The sequence below is a fragment of the Pristis pectinata genome, chromosome 11 (assembly GCF_009764475.1).
Source record: "Pristis pectinata isolate sPriPec2 chromosome 11, sPriPec2.1.pri, whole genome shotgun sequence".
Classification (NCBI taxonomy): domain Eukaryota; kingdom Metazoa; phylum Chordata; class Chondrichthyes; order Rhinopristiformes; family Pristidae; genus Pristis; species Pristis pectinata.
In genome coordinates, this window is record NC_067415.1 from 17,157,233 (window position 1) to 17,184,637 (window position 27,405).

At 38.9% G+C, this 27,405-nt stretch overlaps 1 protein-coding gene across 2 annotated transcripts in view; it reads right to left on the reverse strand.

The window, feature by feature from the left end:
- tsga10 (testis specific, 10) overlaps nt 1–27,405 on the reverse strand; it is a 69,808-nt gene that overhangs the window by 25,438 nt on the left and 16,965 nt on the right. The window contains exons 4-14 of one of the 2 annotated variants that reach the window (XM_052026355.1): nt 26,761–26,898; nt 20,950–21,015; nt 20,405–20,537; nt 16,751–16,974; nt 13,075–13,230; nt 10,549–10,722; nt 8,222–8,299; nt 7,637–7,788; nt 4,657–4,772; nt 792–946; nt 115–170 (exon numbers count right to left, since the gene is read on the reverse strand). In XM_052026355.1, coding sequence (XP_051882315.1) covers nt 115–170; nt 792–946; nt 4,657–4,772; nt 7,637–7,788; nt 8,222–8,299; nt 10,549–10,722; nt 13,075–13,230; nt 16,751–16,974; nt 20,405–20,537; nt 20,950–21,015; nt 26,761–26,763 — 1,313 coding nt within the window. In that variant the 5' untranslated portion in view covers nt 26,764–26,898. The remainder of the gene's footprint in view (nt 1–114; nt 171–791; nt 947–4,656; nt 4,773–7,636; nt 7,789–8,221; nt 8,300–10,548; nt 10,723–13,074; nt 13,231–16,750; nt 16,975–20,404; nt 20,538–20,949; nt 21,016–26,760; nt 26,899–27,405) is intronic. The other variant, XM_052026356.1, reaches the window with a different exon arrangement.

Below are 27,405 nucleotides of genomic sequence, written 5' to 3' on the forward strand. Positions count from 1 at the left end.
AAAAGGAATACAACAAACATTAAAGTTGCAGATGCTAAATGATATCCTGAAATAAAAACACACCATATAATTTTCAAATGCAGCATTTTGTGAAAACATCTAATAAGTACTTACTCAACAGTTGCTTCCAGTTCGCTTATGTTCAGTTGGTTATCTGCTATGTTCTTTTTCTTTGGAAACAAGTAATAGTCAATTAAATCCATGCTTGGCGTACAATACACGGTTTAATATGCAAACATTAAAAGGCATGAAATTTTACAGATGTTGGTCTACCCATCTACTCTAACTCAAATGATCGTATAGAGGAAATGCTGGTAAAATGGCATAAACATCAGCTCTGGAAAAAACAGCATTTCACAAAGCTTTGAGCTTTCCAAAATTCTTCCATCAAGGTTTCAGCCAACATTTGCACAATCCCTTGTAAGTTTTTTGTCTTAGTAAGTGAAAAACTTACTGGAAAAAACTTCCACCAGAATTGGTTTCATCTACCAGTAAGCTCAGCTGGAAACATTTGGCAAATGCAAACTATCTTGGTAGCAAAACTCAATGAGCAATCAAAACAGAATGATGATTACCTAGCTTCAATAAGAGTTCCTTCATTCATTCTTTGAAATGAGATTATCCTGCATATGCTTTAGATTTACCTTTATAATGTTAGAATAAACTAGAAAGTTACACCCAGTTTGAGATTCTGTATGACATTTTAAAAAATTGCCACTTTAGAAAATAACAAAAGGCATGGCCAGATCAGCATATATGAATAATTCTGTATCTCTTTTAAAATCACTTACTTTCTGGTGAAGACTTTCTTCCAGAGAAGCAATTGTTTCAGTCTTTTCATCGACAAGCTCTTGTAAACTGTTCTTTTGCTTATCAAGTTCATAGACATTGGATCGAACTGAGCTAACTTCTTCTTGAAGCGAAGCAACCTGCCTACTCAGATCATCTATTGGGATGAGATTTTGAACCTTACTTAGTATGCTATAGATTTATCCAAATAATTGTGATGACAATTTATCAAATATATCTTTAGACTATATTGCAATTGTTCATAAAATATATATTTTGTTGAGTATGATGAACACTTTAGTCACAATTTTTATGCACTTCTTAATATTTAAAACATTAACATCTAGGAATGCCAACATCTATAACTAGAAAACCATTTTGACTTGTCGATGAACCAATTGAACAAGCTACGGAAGAATACAAGGAACAGGAGCCAGAAGTAGGCCTTCGAGCTTGCTCCTCCATTCATCCACATCATGGCTGATCTTCTTCAGCACCATTTTTCAGCATTATCTCTGTTACCCTTGATTCCCAGAAATCTATCAATCTGTGTTTGGACTGCAGAGTGCTCCAGATAGAGAATTTCAAAGTGTTACTATCCTCTTAGTAAAGGAATTTCTCATCATGTTGGTCCTAAACACCTAACCCCCTATTCTGAAACTGTCTCCTAGACTCCTCAACCAGGGGAATCATATTTTCTGCATCTAGTCTGTGAAGCCCTGGAACTAATCTAGTGAATCTTTGCTGTGCTCCCTCTGTGAGAAGTACATCCTTTCTTATGTAAGATGACCAAAACAGTACACAATGTTCCAGGTGTGGTCTCACCAAGGCTGCACGTAACTGTAATAAGACTTCCCAGCTCCTGTATTCAAACTGTTTTAGAATAAAGATTTACGTACAATTTGCCCTCTTACCTGCTTGTTGTACCAGCACATTGCTCTTCAGCAATTTAAATACAAGCACACCTAGATCACTTTGAAAGATAAAACTACTCACTCTCTCACCAATTAAGAATATACTCTGCTTTTCTGTATGTGCACCAAAGTGGATACCTCACACTTACCATATTATATTCCATTTAATAATTCTTGCCCAGCTACTAATCCTCCTCCCTTCTCACAATCCATCATTGGAAATATAACATTTGGTCCCCTCAGCCAAATCATTGACATAGATTACAAAAAACTGGGGCTGAAGCACTGATCCCTGCAATAGGTGCAGGCTCAAAGAACTCCAGCAGATCAGTCAAACATGAATTTCCTTTCATAAGTTCATGCTGGCTCTGTTGGTCTTTTTCAAGGTGTTCTATTATTACATTTTTCATTATACCACTAATGTCTCCCTTCTTTATTAAATAGTGGGGTCACATATGCCGCAATGCACAAGAATTACACAGTTTATATAACTTTGGAAGATTAATAACAAGAGCATCTCTAAAGCCACCTCTTTCAAAATCCTGGCATGTAAATCTTTGGGTCCTTGAGATTTATCAGCTTTCAAGCTCACCTTCTCTAATAATATTTCTTGACTAGTAATTCCTTCAGTTCCTCATTGTCATCAGACTCTCGATTCTCTAATGTATCTTCTGTGACAACAGGCACAAAATCATTGTTTAATTGATCTGCCATTTCCTTATTCCCCATTTTAAATTCTCCCATCGCTGTCTGTAAGGATCACCTACTTGCCCTCGCTAGTCTTTTCCTTTCTACGTACCTATAAAACTGGAATCCATTTCCTTTTATTTTGCCCATCTATTCTCTATTCAATTGTGCCCTTCTTTATCAATTTCTTGATCCCCTTTTACAGAGTTCACAAATGCTCCCAATCCTCAAGTCTACTACGATTTCTAACAACCTTACAAGCCTCTTCCTTAGATTTAACACTATCTTAAATGTTTTTTGTCAGCCAAGGACACATCACTTTTCCTACTGGGCTTTTGTGCCTTAATGGAGTTTATTTTTATATAATTTGCATTATTTCTTTAAATGCTAACCATTGCCTATCACCGTTTCCTCTTTCAATGTATTCTCTCAATCTACCACCCCCAACTCTCTTCTTACTCCTTCAAAGTTTCCAGTGTTTAGATTTAAGAGCTTAGTTTTGCATTGACTTTTGTCCCTACTTTCAAACTCCAATCAAATTCTATCATATTCTAGTCATTCTTCTCCAAAGACCCTTTGACAACAAGCTCATCCATTCACCCCATCTCATTGCACAAAACAATGTCCAAAATAACCTTTTCCCAGGTTAGTCTTCCACAATTAGTGTAATAGTCCTGTTATACGCACCTCTAATTTCCTGATTCAATACTACAACCACTGTTCATGGACCGAAAAATAACTCCAACCAATGTTTTCTGCCTTTGCCATTTCTAAGTTTGATCCAAGTTTTACATCATGATCTGTAAAGCCAAGGTTATGTGCACTGATCTCCTCTCTTATTAATAGCGTAAATAACACCACCCCCTTTTCCTTCTTGCCTGTCCTTCATAAATGGCAAATACCATGGAATATTTAGTTCTCCGCTTTGGTTACCCTGCAACCGTGTTTTTGTAATGGCAAATTAGATCAGGCCCATTGCATATGTTAAAAGAAAATATATTCAGGATATTTTTCTTTGAATGGTGTTCAAGGATATCAAGCAGAATTAAAAACAAATTTTTTGCAAGATTGAGATTATATTTACACACTTATTTTGGTGTTATTTAATATCTTCCTTAAATTTTTTCTAAGGGTATTTATGAGGAAACGTTGAGAGAGTTAGAGCTTTTATCTTTGGAGTGACGAAGGATAAGAGGAGACTTGATGGAGGTATATAAGATTATGAGAGGCATAGACAGAGTGGACAGTCAGCATCTTTTCCCCAGGGTGGCAAAGGCCAATACCAGGGGTCACCCATTTAAAGCGCGTGAAGGAAAGTTCAGGGAAGATGTCAGAGGCAGGTTGTTTACAGAGAGTGGTGGGTGCCTGGAAATGCACTGCCGAAGATGGTGGTAGAGGCCAATATGATAAGGTCATTAAGAGGACTATTATATAGGCACATGGACGAAAGAAAATAGCGGGGTTATGGGAGGTGAAGTAGAGAGGGGGATAGATTGAATGAGGATAACGTTTATATATATCAGCACAACAGCATAGGCCGAAGGGCCCGTACAGTGCTGTACTGTTCTATGTTCTACTTCTGAATGTAGAACATCGAACAGTACAACAGAGGATCAGACCCTTCAGCTCATATGTGTGCACAGACCATGACGCCAATCTAAACTAATCCCATTTGCAAGACTGAGACTGGGTCTTCTTTTTGATTTTCTGTTCATTATTTTTGCTAAAAGCAGAAACTTTAAACGCTATAGTGGTGAATATAATCAATTCAGAAAAAGCAGATGACTCACTGAATTTGACCTGTGAATAACGGACTCATTAAGAATGCAAATGTTTGATTCCAGTCTGCACCATAAACGTAACAAGCACGTATCGTCCAGTTTAGGAAGAGCTGGAGGAAAAAAATCTCCTGATTACTGGTTATTAATCTCCACTGAAATGTGTATATTGAGATAATAGGCTGTTCTGTTGTGTTCCTCACAAGGCCTGATGACCCTCAATGTCAACGCTTATATTGGAGATAATGATCACTTAGTCAAGATAATGGATAACGCCTCTGGTGATAAAATTCAGCAGAAGGATGAGCTCACAGTTATGCCACCTAAATGGATTGTGAAAGATGCAATGTGATAAGCCTGATAGTTTTATCTTGCTTTTTTTGTATCCATACATTATAAAAGAAAAAATCTTATGCAAATATACAAAATGAAGTTATCTTAACTATTAGCTGTTTTTGCTTTAAAATTAAGGGAACATTTGGCATTACCAATCTTTTCACTCTGGCGAACATTTTTATCCTGCGCAAGTTGTAGATCAGTAGTTTTTAATGAGAGGCGTCTCTGGGTTTCAGCAAGACTATCTTCTGCTTGATCCATTAATAATCTGCAACAATACATTTCACATTAATATAATTATTGTTATTGGAAGCTCTAGGACAATACTGGTTTACCAGTCTATAAATATTTCTGAGAAATTTCAAAGCAATCTAGATTCTTTTTTTAAAAAGCTAACGTGAATTTAAATTTCCATATGAAGAATTGAAGACATTAAGGTCATACTCAGTTGACAGCAATATAATAAAAGCAGATGATCTGGTCTTTATCACGCAGCTATTTGTGTGAGCTTGCTGCAGGCAAATTAATAGCCACATTTTCTATATTATAAAAGTGGTATTTCCGCAATTGAAATCCTACATTTGAAAAAGAGAAGTACAAGAAGACAGACATCAAAGACTATAGAAATTACAATGACTGGAAAGTAAGTTGTAGAGAATTGAATATCTCTAGAGATATAGAAGAAAATAGTACAGAAAGGAAATTCTTGAACAATTTTCAATTTAAAGGACTCAAAATATCTAAAGGCACACTCGGGATCAATATTGAGCAGTGTGGCAACATTGACCAAGAAAAATCACTACTTGGATTTCCAGTTTGAGGTAAAAATCCTGGTATCACACAAGAAAATTTTATATTATGTGAACAATAGTTGGGATTAAGTATTCTCTGATGTTGGATGAATTAGAATGGGTTGTATATTCATATGGTTGTATATTCATATTTTCCACAATTGAGGCTTGGATAGAATTATATGTACCACAGTTTGTCCAATTAATGTCAATTAGATAAGGAAAGGCTACTTTGAATCCCTGCTCCCAACTGCTTTGCTGAAAGCCCTATAAATAGATGGAATTTCCTCAAACATAGAATCAAAAAATGCAACATCTGTCCATTCATTTTCACCCTCCTCAACATTCAGCACCTTAAAGCTTTCTTCCAGCAGCAATCTATGTATTTTTGGTTGGTACAGTTAGCTGGAAAGATCAAACATAGATTACTGGGTTATGGCTTCAATGAAACCTGTTTAGTCTTGTATCATTCAAAGCTTGCTTGTCCTTCAGTTCTCCAGTTCTGTTTTACTGTGGCCTCAGCCTCCCATGCTGCTCCATTGAAGTTCAAAGAACAATACCTTATCTTACTTTACAAGTTCCTCTCTTTGTGATTTGAATGTCTTCAGATCATAACTACTGCTTATATTTTCTTACACAGCAAGTACAGGCAAAGGTTTTGTTCTTGCCATTTATAGCTTCTCCAGACCCAGCCTTAGGTTCTTTACTTATCCTGTTGGCATGCCATTTTCTCATATTTATTTCTCATATTTTCTTTCATTCAGCCCACTGAGTCTATGGTGGCTTTCAGATTATTCCCATCAATCCTATTCCATTTATTTCCCTATGTCTATTCTTCCTCACATGCCCATCAACTTCCCCTAATTCTCCTACCAACCAGCTACCAATTAACATACCAGCACATCTTTGGGATGTGGAAGGAAACTGGATTACCTGTGGGAAACTGCATCACAAGGGATTGTGCAAACTACACAGACAGAACTAGAGGTTAGAATCAAAGTTGGGTGCTGTTTACTATTGTAAGTATGAGTCTGTGTAAATTAACTGTGACTTAACCAACTACTGAAGTTGCCAAATTCCATGTACTCGAGGCCATCAGAACGCTTAAAATTAAAAACCGCTGAACCCAGCTGTGGGGAAGGACCACAGTATGGGCTCCTTATATTGCCGCACATGGAGGGGCAGAGTTGGGTGGGAAAGCCCCTCAAACAATGAAAGGCATATCACCTCAGGAAGCCACATAAATGGCAATGGTGCTATGTTGGTTTGTTGTTTTCTCTCTCTTTAAAGTTTACACTACCGAATGTTAAGGTTCTGTTTTTGCACCGTTTCTTGCTTTGTATATATTTTTTATTATGAGTAAAGTTTATTTTTCAAATAAAAAAAGCTGTGGGTTTTTCCTCACAGATAAGAACATGGATGCCCTTGATAGCACACACAGTTGGGCACCTGCCTTGGAAACAGAACATCTCCATTCAATGATGTATTCAGCCGCGTAGGTCTAATAATTATTATTCAGTCGTTCATTGGCATGAAGAAGGTAAAATGAATACAGTCATTATTCCAAATGAAAGAAAGGTTACATTGAAAAATTGCCAAGTTTCAGGGTACAAAAGGCTGTGAAAACAAAATTTACTGCTGCATTTGGAGAAGGCGGCAGATAAAGAGCAAAGATCCAGTCAAGGTCCAACTAACCATGCTGTACAACAGGGGATAACCCTTGGCATGTTAACCATATTTAGGCTGCTGATAGGAACAGAAGGATAAGGAAGGATTGGCTAACAATCATGCAGGGTGTAATTAATGAATTTCAGCTTTGGTACTGAAGCAGGAGCAAAAACTTAATTGGAGGCACAAGAGCAAGGAAATCAGAGTAAGGTAGGCAGACGTTTGGAATGCTATAATATTACCAAGGACTTACAAGGAATGGAAAGTTGAAGATAGGGTAATAGAATGCAATGGCACAAGAGTTAAGGAATTTTTTTGAGAAGAAGGTTGTGAGAGAGGTACATCAGTGCTAACGATATCAGGCAATTTAGGAAATGGCAAGGTATGATGAGTTGTTTGCAGTTCAATGGAAATAGTTTCAAGGTAAAAGTGAGTGGATTTTATGGCAGGATGAATTTGATGAAGACGAGAGGAGATAGGAGAGAAGCTAGGGAAAGATGCAACTTTGGGGCTAAGGCTGAAGAGAATATGTGGATGATGGACTAAAGACAAAAGGATAAGTAGGGGCAGCTGACCGGATGGCCTCAGCCTTATTGACAAAGATGACCATGAGCTCTCTATAGGAGGCGGAGGAGACAAAGAAAAGGTAGTTTTCCAATGAAGACAATTTCACCTGATCTGGTTGTTTTCTGCTCTCTGTCTGCACAGCTCATCTTCAGTGTCAGATGACTTTCTAGCCAATATTTTGACTTCTTCCTCCAGGGAGGTTACACTATCTTTTAGACAAGTCAGTCTTGATCGATGTTCCAATCTTTCATTTTCCAACTGAGAAGAATTAGGTCTACAGTAAGACTGACTGACAGTACAGCAAAGGTGCTTAAAGTAGGTGTAGGCAACAGAATACAAGTGAGCAAACACAATGTTACATCAATTTACTAAGAAACTATATTTCATGAAGATAGATCTTGTTACACTCTCCCACTAAAACGATTGACCTACACCAAGTAAGATGAGATCGATAAAGGGTCTGAAGTTCTATTGCACAAATCAGTTTATAATCACTATTTTTTTCTTTTTATATTTACTCAGAAACTCCATTGTATTTCTGTTGTGGTAGCAGTATACATTACATGGTTACTCTCATTTGTATACCTGAACCACAGTCCAAGGAATATAACAATCATTTTAACTTCACAATACTATATTGGTATAAAATTTCTAATTGCAGTATCTGATCTTAAAAAAAAATCAACATTACTGTATGCAAGGAAGCCTTCAGGTCTTCTATTCTTTGCTCCAGATGTGCTCTCTCATTAATTGCAGTCTCCTGGGAAATCTAATGTAATATTGAGACCGATAAGTACTGATAAATTAGATCTGATATTTTTCTGTTCAATGTATGAAAATTAAGAATTTATTCAAAACCTTAATGCAAATTCACCTTTGATATATTTCTGCAATGCAACTATGGCAGGACACCTTTCAATCTGCACACAATCATGGCTTCTTATACACCCAGATAATACCAGACAAATTTTAATGTCCTCAACTGAAGATTGCAGCTGCCTCACCAGAGACGTTATCTCATTTATTTTACCCATATTAATGCCACTGTTAAGCATTCATCACCTACCATCTGCAATAAGTTTAAGGCAAAAGGGAATTTGATTCAGATAATTAAACTATATTATTATGACATTAAATCATTAACAAGGTGAAAGCTCAGACTGGAGGTACAACATATTAATAATGTACCGTATTTATGTGTTATTCAGTCAAGTGATAGGAGGGAGGTTTTTCTCATAAATTTCCTGTACGATGTGTGTTACATGGTGGAGTTGAGAACAGCATTTTTTCCATAAAGGGCAGGGAATAATAAGGGCAAACGTAATAGATTCATATATCATATAAGTTACCAGTGAGGATACTTATAACCTGCAACTGCTGCCAAATCAACTCTTTCTAACAGAACAGTACATGTAGAATGTTCGCCTGCTATATAACAGCCAGTGACTTGGGATTCTGAAATTCATCGAGCCTTGTAATTTCAAACCATATCAATCTTGCAACATACTTGTATATCTTCATTCCCATATCTAAATATGAATCAAATAGAATTTTCAATGTGTTTACATCATAGATTTAAAGAGCCTGGATAGGCTGTAAGCCTTTTTTTTTACCTGGAGCATGGAAGGCTGAGGGGTGACCTTTTAGAGGTATATAAAATCATGAGGGGCATAGATAAAGTGAATGGTCACAGTCTTTTTCCCAGGGTAGTAGAGTCTAAAACTAGTTTTAACGTGAAGAGGGGAAAGATTTAAAGGGGACCTGAGGGGCAAGTTTTTCAAACAGAGGGTGGTGGGTATATGGGATGAACTGTCAGAGGAAGTGGAAGAGGTGGGTACAATTATGTGTAAGAGACATTTGGACAGGTACATGGATAGGAAAAGTATAGAGGGATATGGGCCAAACACAGGGAAATGGGTCTAGCTCGGGTAGACAACTTGGTTGACATAGACGAGTTGGGCCAAAGGGTCTGTTTCCATGCTATATGACTCCAGATCAATTGTCCAATAAAAAAAAAGGTAGTATCAGTGACAAAATAGCTATCAGATTGTTATAGAAACACAACAAGTTCCTTCCACCAGAAACATTAACTATATCTCTTTCCACAGATGCTGTCTGACATGCTGAGTTTTTCCACTATTTTCTGTTTTTATTTCATGTTTCCTCACAACTTTTAGTAGGGAAACCAGTTATTTTTACCCATCCTGGTCTATATGTAACTCTAGCCCACACCAACGTGAAATGAAGCAATTACAGAAAACAATTATTCATCAAAAATCCATGACTATAATTTAAAAGCGACATAAACTGCAATGATAGTTTACTTACCCAAAATTATCAAACTTTATTAAAAGGCTGGTGAATAAGATTTTTATTTGCTTATTGGAGTCATTATTGTGGAAGGCATCTGGAGTTAAATCATAAGCCTATAATTTAAAATTCCAGTTATAATTTCTCATAAAATTAATAGGTGAATTTCAAAAATATTTCAGCGAAGCAACCAAGTCATAGGAGCAGAGCCTACTCTTCTGTCCCTTCTGCACTCTTCTGTCCAGAAATATAATGCATCATCTGTGCCAAAGTAAAAGCCATTACTCAGTGATGGGGTTGGTGTGTTTGGAGATTAATGGACAAGGGTTTGGTCATAAAGTGTCAGTGTTGCATCCGACAGGAAGCAAACCATAATGAAATTGGTATAAGTAGTGTAATGATCTAACTCAGTTAGACAATTTTTACCTGCCATCAAAATCAGGTATCATGAACATACATGAAGAAGCATTTACATGGCTCCTCAGCAAACCCTATGTATACGAGTGCTAGCTCCAAGCCTGAAATAAATTTCTCTGTATGGGTTTTTAAGGTTAATATTCGATGACAAAAAATAAACTATTTCAATAAACTACTGTCTCTAGCTTTATGAATCTGTTAAAGTGATACATAAGTAATTATTTAATGTTTATATAATAACATGTTTCCGTGCCTACATAACTTTTAGGTTTAAATTGTACTTTTCGTCACCTTTAATCGTTCTCTGAGACTGTCTCGTTCTGTGGTCATTCTCCTCAAGTCTGCAACAGCTTCATCACGTTCACACTCCAAACGTCGCAGAATATCTTGTGCTGTCAGACTGTTTTTCTGAGATCTTGGTGACTTCACTGCATCCCTTCGCAGCCTAGTGAGCTCTTCTTGAGCCTAAGCAATCCAATGCAATTCAGATGGTGACAAATATTTAAATTGCACTTTGAAAGAAATAATTCTTTCAAATTTTTAATTACCTTCGCCATATGATACAAATGATATGAAGGAAATAAGTGTTGTTTCCTTAAAACAGCCAGCAGACAGTGGTATTTGTAAAGGTACAGGGAAAATTAAATATGCCTTAGTTACATTGTCTACACCAATACAAGTCCAAACATCTGATTTGCAGGGACGATGCCTTCAGTTTCAGTAATTCCTTTATTAGAGGATGTCTGAGGTACAGCATTCATTTACTGGAGGTGTGCATTATAGACAATAAACTTTTTTTTATCTTGTTTCCAAAAGAATCTTAATATTCTATCTTAAAAATCTTGACCCATCAGAAGCCTTCTATGATATCATCTTGCATAAGCATGGCAGCATTGAAATGGGTCTCTTTATTTCAACAGGGGATAAAAGACATTTATCAAAATTTGCAAAATGACTGTAATTTTGGTGCAGCGAATAATTCAGGTTTCCTGATGAAATGAAGAGGCCCATTTCAATGCTGCCATGTTTATGCAAAATGATGATCACAGATGGCTTCTCATTCCACAAGAGATGCATCAGACAGTTCTCACTGACAATTAAATCTTTGTCAATGAAAAAAAATGATGATGCTGGGGGAACTCAGCAGGCCAGGCAGCATCCGTGGAGAAAAGTAGACAATGTTTCAGATCAGGACCCTTCTTCAGGACTGAAGATAGGAAAAAAGGAAGCCCAATATATAGGGGAGAAAAGCAGGCAGAAGGGAAAAGGGGAAGCCCAATATATAGGAGGGAAAAGCAGAGCAGTGAGTCACCCAAGACATGAAAGAGCTGAAAGCGCTGATGCATTGAAGGCCAGCCATGGCTCTTGCAGAGAAGGCAACAAATGGAGATACTTCTCAAAGAGCTAAAGCTAATCATCGAGGATAGTGGTCTGTCACCTAACAAGTGTTTAGCATGGATAAGATCCAGCTGTTTTGGGAGAGAATGTGCTCACTCACATTCACCACGAGACATGAGAAAAAAGCCTTTCTCTTCTCCTTGAGGTATTGTTGATGATGATTGTATGTTTAAGCTTCTCTTGATCTACCACTCAGAGAGCACAATGGCCCTGAAAGGGTACATCAAAGGCCAATTATCCTTTAGTGTGGCAAACTAACAAAAATGCCTAATGACAGTGCTGTACTTCCAGATTATATCGCCTTGTTTCACTCATTGAATTGAATGATATTGTGCAAGGAATAACTGGAACAACAGAGCCTTGATCATGGTTGACAATGCCCCTTGATATTGGGTTAACAACTTGGATATAGCTAACAACATCCAAGTAGTACTTTTATCCCCCTAACACCACTTCATTGTTATAACCTTTTTCACCCTCTAACACCACTTTATTGTTACAACCACAGATTAGGATGTCTTTGCTATGTCCAAGGCTTACTACTTCCTGTGCATAATGAAAATTGGCAAACCCATGCTAAATGGGGAAAATTCAAATCTGCTACTGAGAATAAAATAGTATCATTGTCATGGAGCCAAACTGCACAAAACAGGCCCATTAGCCCACTGTGTCTATGCCAACCATAAGTACCTATCTACACTAATCCCATTTATGAACACTTAGCCTAATATGCGTTAGCAATTAAACTGCTCATCCAGATGCTTCTTAAATATTGTGAGAGTACCTGCCTCCACCAGCTTCTCAGGTAGTGCGTTGCAAATTGAGAAATGGTAATGCAAAGAAAAATAAATTCATACTGTGATTCAAAGTACAGTAGTTCAATTAATAATTTAAAATAACTAGGAAGTGGACTTTTCCATTAAGATTTTAGGTAGTGCTCACTCGCAGCAATCAAACAGAGTAATTCTTCTACTTGGAACTGGATTGGCCGATCATCTACAAACATTTTTTTATTAGTAAAGCAGCAAATCCCAAATCTTTCAAAAATACAAATACGTTGCAAGCTACAGGAGTAACAAAAATAGCACAAATTAACACAGATATTTGCATCGAATGGACAGAAAATGCAATGAGAACTGATGCATCAACAACATTTCTACAAATTTGAAAAGCAACATCCCAAAAGCATTGTTTGTTCCCTCCTTTCACACATAGAAAGTAACAATAGTTTGGCTGAGGCATCAGAGGATGATCTTTTCCTGTGGAACCATATCCAAGGAAGACAAACTACTGAACAGAAAAATGCAATTAACTCCTGCATATGAAATATATACATTTTATATATCCTTTAAACCACTTTAAAAATATCAACATTATACATAGAAAACAATTAAATACACAATGAATGCCTTTGCTTACCTGCTCATAGAGGAGTTTGCTTTGGTCTCTTTCTGCAGTTAAAACTTTGACATTTGCCTGGACTTCTGCCAAGTGCCTTTCATATTTGTTTACCATGGCTTGAAGATCATCACGCTCTTTAATTACGCATATGAGCTCAGACTCATAACTCCCTCCCTAGTTATAAAAAGGACACCAAAATGAACCAATCATAAATACCTAATATGTAAACACCACCTTCTTCTTAGATATTTCTACATAAATGCTTGCTTTTTCCACATTCAATTTAGTGTGTAAATATATGAAGAGAATCAATTTTGACCACACCTTTTAAGAACCTTCAAAATTTTTGGAATTGGAATCACCCTATTTAAACAGTTTTCCATTGCTTTCATCCATCCATTTAAGTTTCACTTCCATAAATCATTCAATCCCACCATTTTTGCAAACATTATACACATGCATTAGTAGGCTAATGAAACTGAAAGCAAACAGCACACTTCAACTCAACTGAAAGAAGAAACTGGTGATAATCACTCGTGTAAACAACAAAAGACATTAATGAGCTAGAAAAGTATGTTGGAAATCATAATGGATGAGATGTTACAAGAGCTAAGCGCAAGTGTGCAATACTAAAGAAAATGTAATAAAAAGCCCTACATTTATATTACCAAAAGATCTCCCTTGAATTGATTCATAAGTGTTATAAGAACAGATACATAATTCCATGCAATGCTTTCAGGAATGCTCATCCATTAACTTTGAGGGCAGATATGGAACATGAGAGTATCAATATCAAACTGTACTACATTCTTAGTACGGAGTGTTGTGGGGGGGGAAGTGAGCATCAGTACACATTAGAGCTGAAGAACATTGGGACAGTTCCTGGAACCTGGATCGCTTGGTGTTCAATCATGGGTTCTCACAACATTGTGGACCACTGTTCAACCATACAAGAACAATTATAGACCATTGACAGAGCACTGGGAATCCAGTTCAGATGTCTGAGAAAACAGCAAGTGGACGAGCACCAGTTTGACCTTGACCTTCTACAAATCTTGATCAAATTTACGAATATACAAAGTCAGTTTTCAATTTAACCTTTAACTATAATAGTACAATTAATGGAATGCATTTTCCTTCAACTATATAGCAAAGATTGTGTTTGACCGACTGTTTCAAAAAAATGTTCCAGTGATTTCATCTCAAAAGACTGTTGGCTATACATTAGGGGAAAGAGAAAATTCAGCTGATGAAAGCAAAAAGGCTGTGAAAAGAAAGCATTCTGAACAGGATGCTTAAAGCTCTTGTAGCCAGTTTGGTAACTTAAATATTGTGCTGATTAGTACTTTGTTTTGTCACTTACAGATTACACATATATTAATGCAAATGATTTATGTAACATTGGATAGCTTGGATAAATTTGACGGTGTAGCGGCTAGCTACACACTACGAAATGAAGACATAGAGTCGCTGGTTTGAAATCAGAAGTCAAATGAACGACGGGGCGCAGTGTGCCTTAAATATCCGAAAACTCCCCGCGCTACAGTTCCCACGCTGATGTCACACGCGGGTCACCTGACCTTCCCGCGCGCGGGCTTTCTTCGGCAATGGAGAAGGAGGGCCCCACGCCATCTTGGATCGGGGCCTCCGGCAACGTTCGCAATGTCGGGAGCCAATTCGATGCCAGTGCAGTGAGTCACTACAACGGCATGATATTTGTCTATTACTCAGAAGTCGCTCTTGTGGGACATTGCTCCACAATATTGTAGTTTTAGACAGTTATCATTAGGTTTGATTGCATCACATGCCACTTGGTCCTAGCTTCCTCTGCCAGAACTGTTATGTACTCCAGGACCATACTGAAACACTAAGAAAACCTCCATAACCAGCATTCTGATTGAACTTCCCTCCGTATCTGCCACCCTCAGCTCCAGCTGGAACACAGAGCTCATGGCCCAGAACACTAAGATTTAGACCATTTATTCAAACTGCTTCTGCTGAATTCCTCCTTTCCCTTGCCCCAAACTCCAAATCTCTCATCTCCCTCACGCACTCTCTGAGTTTATATTATCCACAAAACCTACTTACTGCTCTAATGACCCTATTACCACTGAACTGCTGACCACACAATTGCTATCCCTGACTCCGACGCTGACTGATATTGTTAATTATTCCCTTGCCTCAGGTATCATCACCTTCTAATTGTTCAGATTTTCTCTCTTCTCAAAAATGTTGAGCGCCATGACCCCAGTTCCTAACCCATTCTTGAATGAGCTGTTGCCTTCCAAATCTGCACCAATTTTGTTGCATATAAATGCTGTTTTCTATGCCTGTGAGATGACTAAAATAGCCCTTATTAAAGACACATGACACCCTCTGTGATTGAGCCTTTAGTGCACTATCCATCACCATTTTCCTCCATTCACACTGTAGTCATGAATGCAGTTGACTATATATGCTCTCCTAATGGTCATCTGTTGTTAGCCAACAACGAGACAATTCTTGTATGAATGTAATCTTATCTACACAGTTGCAAACAGAAAAACAAAGCTCCTTTTCTCATCCTAGCTGTAGTCCTTTGATCTCATCTATATGTCACCTCCTCTGATTATCATCTGAAGGCATGAACACAGGTACCATGGCGATTGGGATGGTTCCCAGGTCATCTCATCCACCTCCTTCTTTGGCCTTTACACAGTATGTATGTTGTCAGAATACTTCATAATAAGATGCAGATTTTCCCAGTTAAACACTGCAAAAACATTGGGACTGTTCAACATTTGCACACTTTGGACCTATTTGGGGAACAGAACAACATCCAATGTATGCATGCACAGTTCTGTCACAAAATGCCATGTTAATATTAAAGTATTAACACCTGAGGTCCACCAGACATATGCAGAGCAGTAAGATCACAGGCAATTGAATGTCTGTGTTGATATTTTGTTTCAGGCCCATATACACCCTCATCCTCACTATGCTCATCATGCAACAATAAGGAAACCCCAGCTTCACTACTTAAAGGGACCAACTACTTACACGTTAGCTGCTTTTAATTTCTTCGAGCTGCTGATACTAGTCCGCACTTGTTTGGTGTCTTCCATAGTAATTTCAAATAGCAAAAATTTACAGGGAGTAGTGTGGCAAGTGTTGCAAGGGAATCGAAATGGATGGTGAGAAAGTGAAGGGGTAAAGAATGCCATGGGTGCAAATGGTTGGAAAGTAACAAGAGTGAGTGAGATAGGAAAAATGAAGCAAACATTGCCACAAATGCAGTCTTCAACCACTGATGGTCCCTTTCCCTGGAAGAGGAGCAGAGGAGGTGGGAATGGCCATATTCTCTGACTTACCATACATCACATTAGATTGACAATTTCCACATACTTCTTGTCAATTTTGACATTATAAATCCACATCTCCTAACTTGCCCATGTGAAAATATTACAGTATAATTGCTCTCCCCTACTACCACCACTTCTTGTTAGGCCTCAAGATTCTCTCAATTATAAAGAAAAGAGTTTGAGTCTATTTGATCTCAGCCTCCAGGGGCATCTCACCTCTTTGTTCTTTAGTAACCAGCAAAAAACTGAGCAGTAGCAAGGAAATGACAGTGACATACAGCCCAGAGAATTGAATTCACATCTTTGGTTGAGATATGTATTTTCAAAGAGATACAAACATACAAACAAAATACCTTCACAGGAGACGAACGCAGTGGACTACGTCCTCTGGATGAATTGCCTTGGCCTGAAGGTTTGCTTCTTAACATTTTCAACAAGTATTCTGCCTCAGATTTATAAAAATCTCTTTCCTGTGCTATATTCTTCACAAATGCATCTAACAGAAAAGGAGATTTATTTTGCTCATATGTGCGCAGCTGAGCTTCTGTATCTTCAGATTCTCGAAAAAAATCAAAATCTGGAAAACAGCAGAAAAATAGAATAAGAACACTGTTACTGGCTTTCCAATTAATTATTACAGTGTCATGCATTGAGAAATGGTACTCCAACTACTTTCAGGTTAGACAATCCAATTTGGCACTACATGTTTAGGCTGGCAGAATACTATGCCAGGCAACATGTCATAACTCTAAACTCAGCAAAGTATTCCATTTAGCACAGTTTTGTTTTTAAATTCTGGTACCAATCATCTTTTTGTTTTTCTCTCCATCTTTCTACAATATTGGTAATTTGATGGCCAAGCTTTGAGCATGTTTATACTGTAGAAAATGAACTGAAATTGGTCAAGCTCAGTTTGCACAAAACCATTTAATTAGTCAGTGAGAAATTACTTTTATTCCATCCATTTGGCCTGGACTCAAAAATCTATATCCCAGGGTTCAAAGGTCAGTGTGATAAAGATCACCAAGTCCAAATAACCTGATTATTTTCTCATTTGATGATAATTCTTCTAAAGTGTGAGAATTATTTTCCAAACTGTAAAAGCATGCCCACAGAAGAGTAAATAATACATATTTAATTATTGAAAATATTAATTTATTCCTGAATAGGCATGAATGAATCTTATTATGGTTGGCAATATAGATCAGTGCTTGGGCCACAAACACTATTAACAATTTGTATAAATAACTTGGATGGGGGCTTTAGTTGCTATATATGATGATAACACAAGGAAAGCAAGTTGAAAGGAAGAGCACATAAAGAGATTACAAAGGGATATAGATAGGTTAAGTAAGTGGGAAAAGGTCTGAGAAATGGTGTAAAATGGCAGGAAAAAAAAAGATGAATGCTATCTAAGTGGTGAAAGCTTGCAGAGCTCTGAGCTGCCAAGGAATCTGCTTGCTGTGATCTGCAAAAAGATGGTTTGCAGGTATAGCAAGAAATCCAGAAAGTGAACAAAATATTATTTTTGAAGGCACAAGAGACTGCGGATACTGAAAGCTGGAGCAAAAAACAAGGAACTCAGGGGGTCAGGCAGCACCTGTGGAGGGAAATGGACAGTTGATGTTTCAGGTCAAGACCCTTCAGATGGACTGAAAGAGGTGAGGAGAATAACCAGTATAAAGAGGTGAGGGGGAGGGTGGGGAAACAGCTAGCAGGCGATAGGTGGATCCAGGTGAGGGCAGGGTGATTGGCAGATGGAGTCAACTGGGAAAGGGAAGAGTGAAGAGAGCAAAAGTGGCTGGGAGGTGACCATTGGTGACAATATAGGACTGCAAAAATGGAATCTGATAAGAAAGGAAGGTGATCAATAGAACTAGATAAGGGAGGGAAGGTGGGCAGATGGGAACAGTAGGGAATAGGGGACCCAGTGAGAGCAGTGGGTGGTTGATGGAAAGATGGAGTGAGTGGGGGAGGGGAAAGAAACTGGGTTGATAGGGGGCTAGGGTGGTGGGGATTTGTAGAGAAGGGGGTGTATGAGAGGACCTGGGTATACCAGAAGAAGAGAGAAAGGGACAGAGGGGGAGCAGGCTACCTGAAATTGGAGATTTTAATGTTCATGCTGTTGGTCGTAGACCACCCAGGCAGAATGAGGTGGTGTTCTTCTAGTTTGCCTTGAGCCTCACTCTAGAAGTGGGGGAGGCTGAGGACAGAAAAGGTGGTGTGGGAATGAGAAGGGGAATTAAAGTCATTTGCAACTGGGAGCTCCAGATGGCCATTGCGGACAGAGCACAGGTGCTCGGCAAAGCAGTCGCCTAGTCTGCACTTGGGGTCAGCAATGTAGAGAAGGCCACATCGAGAGTGCTGAATGCAATAGACAAAGTTAGAGGATGTGCATGTGAAGGGATGTTTAGGTCTCTGGATGAAGGTGAGGGAGGAGGTGTAAGGACAGGTGCTGCAGCTTCTACAGTTGCAGGGGAAAGTACTTGGGGAGGGGGAGGGAAGGGTGGTGAGAGATGAGCTAATCACAGAGTCACAGTGACAGTGGTCCCTGTGGAAATCAGGAAGGGGTGGGGAGGGGATGATGTGACTGGTGGAGGGATCATGCTGTAGCTAGCAGAACCATTGAAGAATGATGTGCTGGATGTAGAGGCTGGTGGAATGAAAGGTAAGAACTGAGGGAGCTTTATCCCTGTTCTGTCTGGGGGGAGGTGGGGTGAGGGCAGAAGTGTGGAAAATGGAGATGCATGTGAGGGCTCCATCAACCACAGTAGAAGAGAAGTCACATTTCTAAAACGGGAGGGCATTTCAGATGTCCTGGAATGGAAGGCCTCACCTTGAGAGCAGATGTGGCGGAGATAGAGAATTAAGAGAAAGGCATCCTTACAAGAGATAGGGTGGGAGGAGGTGTAGTCTAGGTAGCTGTGGGTGTCAGGGGGTGTGTAGTAAATGTCAGTGGATAGTTTATCTCCTGAGATGGAGACAGAGATCAAGAAAGGGAAGAAGTGTCAGAAATAGTCCAAGTGAATTTGTGGGCAGTGTGGAAGTCAGTAGCAAAGTTAATGAAATTGATGAGCTCCACATGGGTGCAGAAGGCAGCTCCAATTCAGTCATCGATGCACCGGAAAAACAGTTGGCAGTGTGGTGCCAGAGTAGGCTTGGAACAAAGACTGCTCCACACAGCCAACAAAAAGGCAGGCAAAGGTGGGGCCCATGCAAGTGCCTGTGGCTGCAGCTTTGATTTGTAGAAAGTGAGAGGAATCAAAAGAGAAGTTGCTCAGGGTAAGAACAAGTTATGTGTGTTGCTTGACAAGAGTGTTGAGCAACACCACACACCCTTAATACCCCATTGTTAGCACAGATTTCTGTGCATGTCTCAAGAGGCAAGAGTGGTAACAAGCAAGCCACAATTGAAATAATACAAATAATTAAGATGCTTCTACTTGCACAATCCATGTTTTGACCATCAGTACACTTGCAAGCATTTTAGAAAATAACTTTTATCTTATTTGTAGTTTATTTCTCTCTCTCCACCTACTGAAAGCACCAACTCATTAACATGATTTTAAGACCATCAACAGCCCTTGCCAAATGGTTCAGTCTCCTATGAGCTCAACAATGAGTGGCAGTCTGTTTGACAATGAAGATTCAAAATTAAGCCTGATTATGCTGTCACCGAATGACCATCTGAATATCTTATCCAGCAAGAGGATTTCAATCAGGAATGTCAACTTTAGAGAACATTTATCTTTCTCCAGCACTCTGAAGTCTTATCATTACGCTGGCTGAAAATGATTAGTTCAGCACAGATCAGGGATTAGACAACAGAATTTCTTATCTGTAGATCTTCACATTACATTAAGAACTCTAATTAACAATTAAGGCAAGCTGGGAAGCTCAACGTCTAGAGATTCAATGTAATTTAACACTTCAAAACTTACATTATTTTGTTGCTTAAAGTTGATAATTTTATACATTTATATCAATCTTTCCAAATAACAGCCAACCTTTATCAAAAGCTTTCTCAGCTTTATTTTGTTGACAATTCTCAAACTGAGTTAACGCCCCATTGCTCCCTTCAGTCTTCGCCTGTAATTCTGCTCTAATTTCCTCAAGTTGCTGCTTGGATTTTGCCGTATCCTGGAGAAGGGGAGGAAAACTTTAAACAGTAGGCACTTAATATACATGCCAAATACCAAGAAGTTGCCACTATTCCTCAACTGACATTTGAATTTTTTTATTGATTTAAAGCCCCAGCCCAATTCCAACCCACTAAACTCAAGGCAGACTGGTTGCATAAAACTTGCAATGTCCGACTGATTAATATGAAAACTTGGCTCTATTCTTTGTCTGATACGGTCATTCTTTTTGACAGACAGCTTCTTTCCTGAGAGAAACCATAGCGTGGAAATATAGTCTAATTAAAGCATTGAGCAAGCTTAGATAGATTGAAATTTTAGTTCAGTATAACATTGTTGGTTATTATTATTAAAAATAATCATACTAAATCAGCTTCAATTTTGAGTCTGCAAAATTACATAGCAGCACTTACTGATCTGAGTTTTACGATGGCTTGCTCCAACACAACAATGTCCCTCTCTTGCTTTTCAATTTCAATCTATTACAAAGATATTCAATTATTATACTTCAACAATACAGTACCATCTAAAATTTGATGTAAAATGGTCACATTTGTTCCATGTATTTCAAGTAAGTGATGCCTGCATCTTAATGCAGGTTAGATATACCAAAAGCTAAATACCATCCAATATATACAGACTGTTACTCATCTTATGATGCATGCAAGCGGCATTATGATGTAAATATAATTATGTCACCATTCATTACCTTTTAAGGTATATTTGTCCACATAAAAGTGCATTACTTTACAAAACAGAGCTCCAACTGGGTTATTTGCAGCTGCACTATGTTCTATAAATTTAGGTTCCATCTTGGAAATAAACTGACTACTCCACCTTATTTGACTTCAGTGCATTTGTAATTTTCCCCTCCTCACCCTATTTTTGTTTTATTCCTACCATCTGATTTTATAGACACAATAGAGTCATATTTAGAGAAGTGTGTGGATATCCTTTTGTTCCCGGACATAGGCGTAATAGTAAGAAGAAGATGGGGTAACTTAAATATTACTTTATCATATTGTTTCCGAAAAGACTAGAAAATACTTTATAACAATGAGGAGTTCCTCAAACAGTACAAAATTCCATGTCAAATCAAAACTAATTGATCAAGAGAGACCATTAAGGTGAAAAGAAAAAGCCCACATTTTCCTTTCCAGCAACTTATTGCAAGTGGGGCGAGTAAGACTTATGCCCCCAACTCAACGCAATATAAATGTTCTGGATAAGTCCCCATCAACATTCCCACCTGAGAATGGGAATTTCCTATTTTGGCAGCAAATGACATGGTCCAGCAGAATTTAAATGAAGCACTAAGCATCAACAAAATAAATAATTTTCCTCTGTCAAGCAGCCTGATCAATTTTGAAACTTCTCTCAAGTGCAGGACAGAAATACCAAACTTGCTGAAGCTTACCCTGAACTAAATTTGTACATTAACCTTTTAGTGCGATAAGGGTGCTGGGTTAGCCAAGAGAAGTGCTAAGGTACAGTCAATGAAGTTGAACTTGGTAGTGAGTGTTATGTCCACATTCTGCACCTCACCCCCCACCTACTATTCTTAGCTACAAGTAGTCAGACAAAAGAAAAGCTTCAAGAGTTCACCATTAATATCCAGGAGGTTACCTTTATGCACAGCTTTGATCTAAAAGTGCAACTTCAGACACAGCCTGACATTCAAGAATGCACCAAAGGCCTCACATCACGTGCAATTGCTTGTTTATGCACTTGTCATCACCTCCATTATGGTGTGAATGCTGACATCTGTGTTCATTGGATCTCAGCAAACTGGCAAATAATGAGTATTCTTACTCCTTTCCTTCATCTTGAAGACTACAATACAAAGGTGATATTGGCCACAAAATCCAACACCCCTACTCCAGCTTCTCAATTTCTGGGAGGGAAAACCTTGGAACTGTCAGAGGCTAAGAGCAGGAAGTCAGTGAGGCTGACAGTATGTTCAGCTAAATGCTTGTTATGACGACCAAATCTCTCCTTTCTACTGAAAGTCATATGAATTCATTCTGACTCTTCTGTCTACTTTGGATGTCACACAAAGTGACATAGTAAAAATACAGTATGGTAAAGATCTACGCGCACTACTGTGGTACAACTCATAGAACTGAAGCCTCACAGCTTTAGCTACCCAGGTTCAGTTTTGAGCTCTAGTGTAGTCTATGTGGAGTTTCCAAGTCTTTCCTGTAAACAGTGGGCTCCCCCGGTTACTCGTTTCCTCCCACATTCCAAAGACATGTGGGTTGGTAGGTTAATTGGCCAAGAGTGTAGGTGAGGTAGATCCTGAGGACAATAGGTTACAAGGAAAATAATTGGGGAGTAACTTTGCTCTGTGGGCTAGCATAGACACAATGGGCTGCAATAGCCTTCTTCTAGGTCGGAAAGAAATAGGAAATACCTCTCCTCTCTGTTTTCAGCCCTGCCACATCAAATAATGCACCATTGGCAGGAGGATAAGGGGTGGAATGAAGAGGTGAATGCCCTCAATAGCAGCATTTGAAATAATAAAACCAAGAGTTTTCCTTTCACATTGATCACGAATTTCAACCAGTGTTTTAGGAATCGAATTAAACAGTGGTGCTGGTTTACTGCACCACTGTTTAACTTTGCACAAGGTTTTCCTCTTGGATTGTTTGGAGGAGGAAGGCACTCAAAGCTATTAGAGGGGATTAGGCAGATAAGCAGCCACACAAAGAGGACGTAACTGAGAATCTATAAAGGCTGAAAGGCAATTTGTGCTAAGAGTCATGAAGACTATTACAGACTGTGATACTGTGCAATTGTAAAGCAAAGTTTAAAATTTCATTGCTGTCGGACTTCATGGAATCTTGTTGGTTTGATACAAATTATTTCTCCTCTGTGCAGAACATGCATGGTATTCCTGAAATCCCAGGGCTTGTAACAATAGTGGACATGAGTGTGGAGTAACAAACCATCTGCTGGAGGAACTCAGTGGGTCAAGCAGCATCTGTGGGGGAAAGGAATTATCGACACTTCGGGTTGAAACCCTGCACCTTTGGAATGCGGGAGAAAAGCAGAGCACCTGGAGGAAACCCATGTGATTACAGGGAGAAAGTGCAACTCCACACAGAAAGCATTAGAGGTCAGGATTGAGCCTGAGTGAGAGAGCTGTGAGGCAGCCACTCTACTACCTGAACCTCTTTATCTTAAAGCCAAAAACAGTGAATTTTCTGTGAGTTCAGCATAGTTTTATAATATATTGCAGCAGAAATCTAAGATCATTACAAAATCTAATGTAAAACACTATGATGCTGGAGGAACTCAGTAGGCCAGGCAGCATCCATGGAGAAAAGCAGGCGGTCAACATTTTGGATCAGGACCCTTAACAAATCAGTCAAGAATTTATTCTCAAATTACTGAAATCATGCCTCTTCCAGTGAGAGCTTTCACCATTATCTTTTCTTTGAACTTGTCTCTTTCCACTGCTATTTCACATATTCTTCTTCTTCTCAGGATCGAGGATGACTTACATGTACTCTGGTCTTGATGGCTGAGATGGCCAATACGTGAACCAGACTCTTCCACTGATCGGGCAGGAGATGGCTGACAGGGCAGGTGGGTGGGTAGTTTGAGAGTCAGTCCCCTTCTCCTGTCACTTGCACAGGGCGTCTGCATGCTCCTGATGCATGGCTTCATGGTTCTCAAAAATAATCCCAAATACTCCGACTCCACTTTGAGCTGCATGGACTAGAACTTTGCAGGAATCAGTGGAGATGTTGCATTCCTTCAAGGAAGGTTCAAGAACAACCTCAAATTCGTGTGGGGCCTGCTAATGACATGGTCTGCCCAATGTAGCTGACCGTGTAACTAGGGTCTCAGTGCTACCTAGGGAGAAGACACTCACATTGGTTCCTTTGTCCTTCTAATTAATTTTGTGGAGACAATAATGGTGGCATTTTCCAGTGCCTTGAGGAGTCTGCTGTAAATAGTCAAGTCCTCTGAAGTGTATATGAGAGTAGGGACCACAACTACCCAGTAGATCATGAGTTTTGTGTCAAACTTCAAATGCCCTTTTCCCCTCTTACCATATCTTGGAACCCACCTCTCAGCGAAGGCAATGGTGGATTTCATCATTGATGTCTGCCTTCACCAAGAGGTGGGTCCCAAGATATGGCAGGTGGTACACATTTCCAGGGTCTCAGCATGAAACATTGTGAGAGGGCAGTGTGGTGCAGCAGAGGCAGGTTGGTCAGGGACCTTTGTCTTGGGGATGTTGAGTACACAGCCGGCTCTCTCATATGCATCAGTGATGGCTTGAATCTCAACCTTTGTGTGTACACAAAATTTGAGCATTGTCTGCATCCTGCAACTTGACCACTGAACCTTGTTTACATTGAACATACTCCCTTTATTTCTGAAGTTTAGCTCCACTCTCAGAAGTTAATTGGAGGTGAGATGCCACTGAGGAAGGTATTGTGGCAATGACTCAGCCTTGCTTGACACCAGTCTTCACTATAAATGGGTCTGTTGAAGACTAGTGAATGGTTAACATAATGACTTGCATGCCATAAATGGTGCAAACATACAACGGAGTTGAACAACTGTGGGCAGTTGAACACAGATATTTCACAGTTCTTCTCAAATGATGGAGTCAAGGGCATTGTTGACCTTGCCAAAAGCTATGTATAATGGCTGGTGCACACCCTCCATTTTTATTGGAGTTGGTGCATCCACTACATCTCCAAAGAGACAAAATCCACACTGACTCAGGAAACAGCTCTGGTGACAGTACAGCAAGTGTTTAGGGTCTGGAATGCACTGCCTAGAGTTAATGTTCAAAAGGGAGCTGGATAAGTATGCAAAAGGATATGCCTCGTAAATTGGAGATGACAAGGGAGTGAGAGCAGTTGCATTGCACTTACTGAGCAGGTACAGACTAAGCAGGCCCAAATGGCCTCCTTTCTTGTTGAGAACATGTAATCCCTTTCAAGTAGTGAGCTCTGGATCTCATCTATTGCACATTCTGCAACCAACATTTACTAGATAATCTTTCATTTTGTATAGTTGATCAAATCCTTCCAAAACCTGAAATGTCATTATCAATTTCAGATTGGAACCTTATAGCACCTATCCTCTGCCTTTATGTCTTTCCTCTCCATTTCTTGTAATGATTGCAATCATCCTTGCACTCTCTGCAGCATGCCTCTTCTGTTGATTTGCATACCAGCCATTACTAATCTCTATCACCTTCACTGCACAGGTGGTGAATCAGGTGTACTTATTCAACAAGTTTGTATACCCATACAGCTACATGTACCAATGTTTTTTCTGCTGCATTCTGTAGCTTCTGCATCATCATGCACAGTGTGATAGTTATCCCTAGCACCTAGAAATGCATACTAAAGAAGACACAATTAATGAATTGTTGGCTACCAACAAACTGCACATCCACCTAAAGAACAATGTTCTAATAATTGCAATCAGCATAGGAAATATTCAAACCCCATTCCAACTCAAAAGAAAGTTACCACCCACATGGGTGCTCACTGGAGACCTGCATACTTGACAAAGTACACTAGAAAAAAAATAGGTGATGCCTCTAGTTGCTGAAAATTATTCTGAAACCTAATAAAAATTTTTAACTCCATAAATACATTGAGATTCAGAGTTTAACATGGAGTATTTGATCCTGTCACTTAAAGCAGCTCATAAATAGTAAATCAATGTTCAAAGCAGTAGTAGTTTTGACAAAATTTTGTACTCTCATGTTTGAAGGATGAACTGTAATAAATAGCAAAGTTTCAAAACTGTACCCCTAGGAAGGTGGTAAAGACAAAGCTCATCAGAAATGCTAAGAAGTTTACAATTGTTCAGGTATGTGCCCTGCAATGCACAGAAAGTTGTTTTTTCCCCCTCAGGCACACAGAATTACTTACCTATTATAACACAAGAAGCTGCTAATCAGCCAATCAGGTCCATGCCAGCTCTCTGCAGAGCAATTCCATCAGTCCCAGTTTCCTCTTACTTCCCCAAAGCCCTGCATCCCTTAAACTTCCCTTTGATTCTTTTGCCATTTACCTACACCAAGGGGCAATTTCCTTACCCTTTAGAGTGAAAATTTCCAAAACAAGGACTATTCAGTCTGGGGAAATTCCAAATTAGAAGGCAAGCAAGAACAAAACTAGAAAGATAAAAAGCAGTGTAACTTTGGATTTTTAAGAGCAGTGAAAGAAAACAGAATTACAGACCATGTAACCTAATGTAGTCCATCAATCCATTCCTCCACAATCAAGGATGAGCAACTGAACACTTTCAATTTCAACAAATTGGATCGCCAGCAAGGATCAGAATTGCTTTGCAAACCCAAAGGATTTTTGGGCAGGTAACTAAAGTAACAGACAGACAACACTATGAGTGTTCTTTATAGTAAACTTTCAGAACAGATTTTTAAAAGTTCTGCATAACAGAATGTTAGCTAAGAAGTTTAAATTATGCATGGAAGGCAAACTATTGTCCATAGCACAACAGAGGGATAATAGGTAGGCATTCAAATTAACAAGATATTTCTGGCAACATTCCACAAGAATGAGTTGGAGCCATGATTATTCATCATCTTTCTGAAGGGTCATAGATGGGACAAGCAGCCATTTAACCAAGTCTGTCAATGACAAAAGTGAGAGTCATAGTAAGAATATGGAAAGAAAGCTAATTACAAAAGAGATGTCAATAGATTAAGAGAATGGACAAAAAGTGGAAATGCAAGTAAATCTGAGGACATCCGCTTGGCCTAAAATAGAACAGAATAAATGGTGAAAATGGAAGAGATGGCAATCCAAAAGAAACTTGGTGTCCATGTACATTGATCATTAAAAGATAGTTCATGATTAGGTACA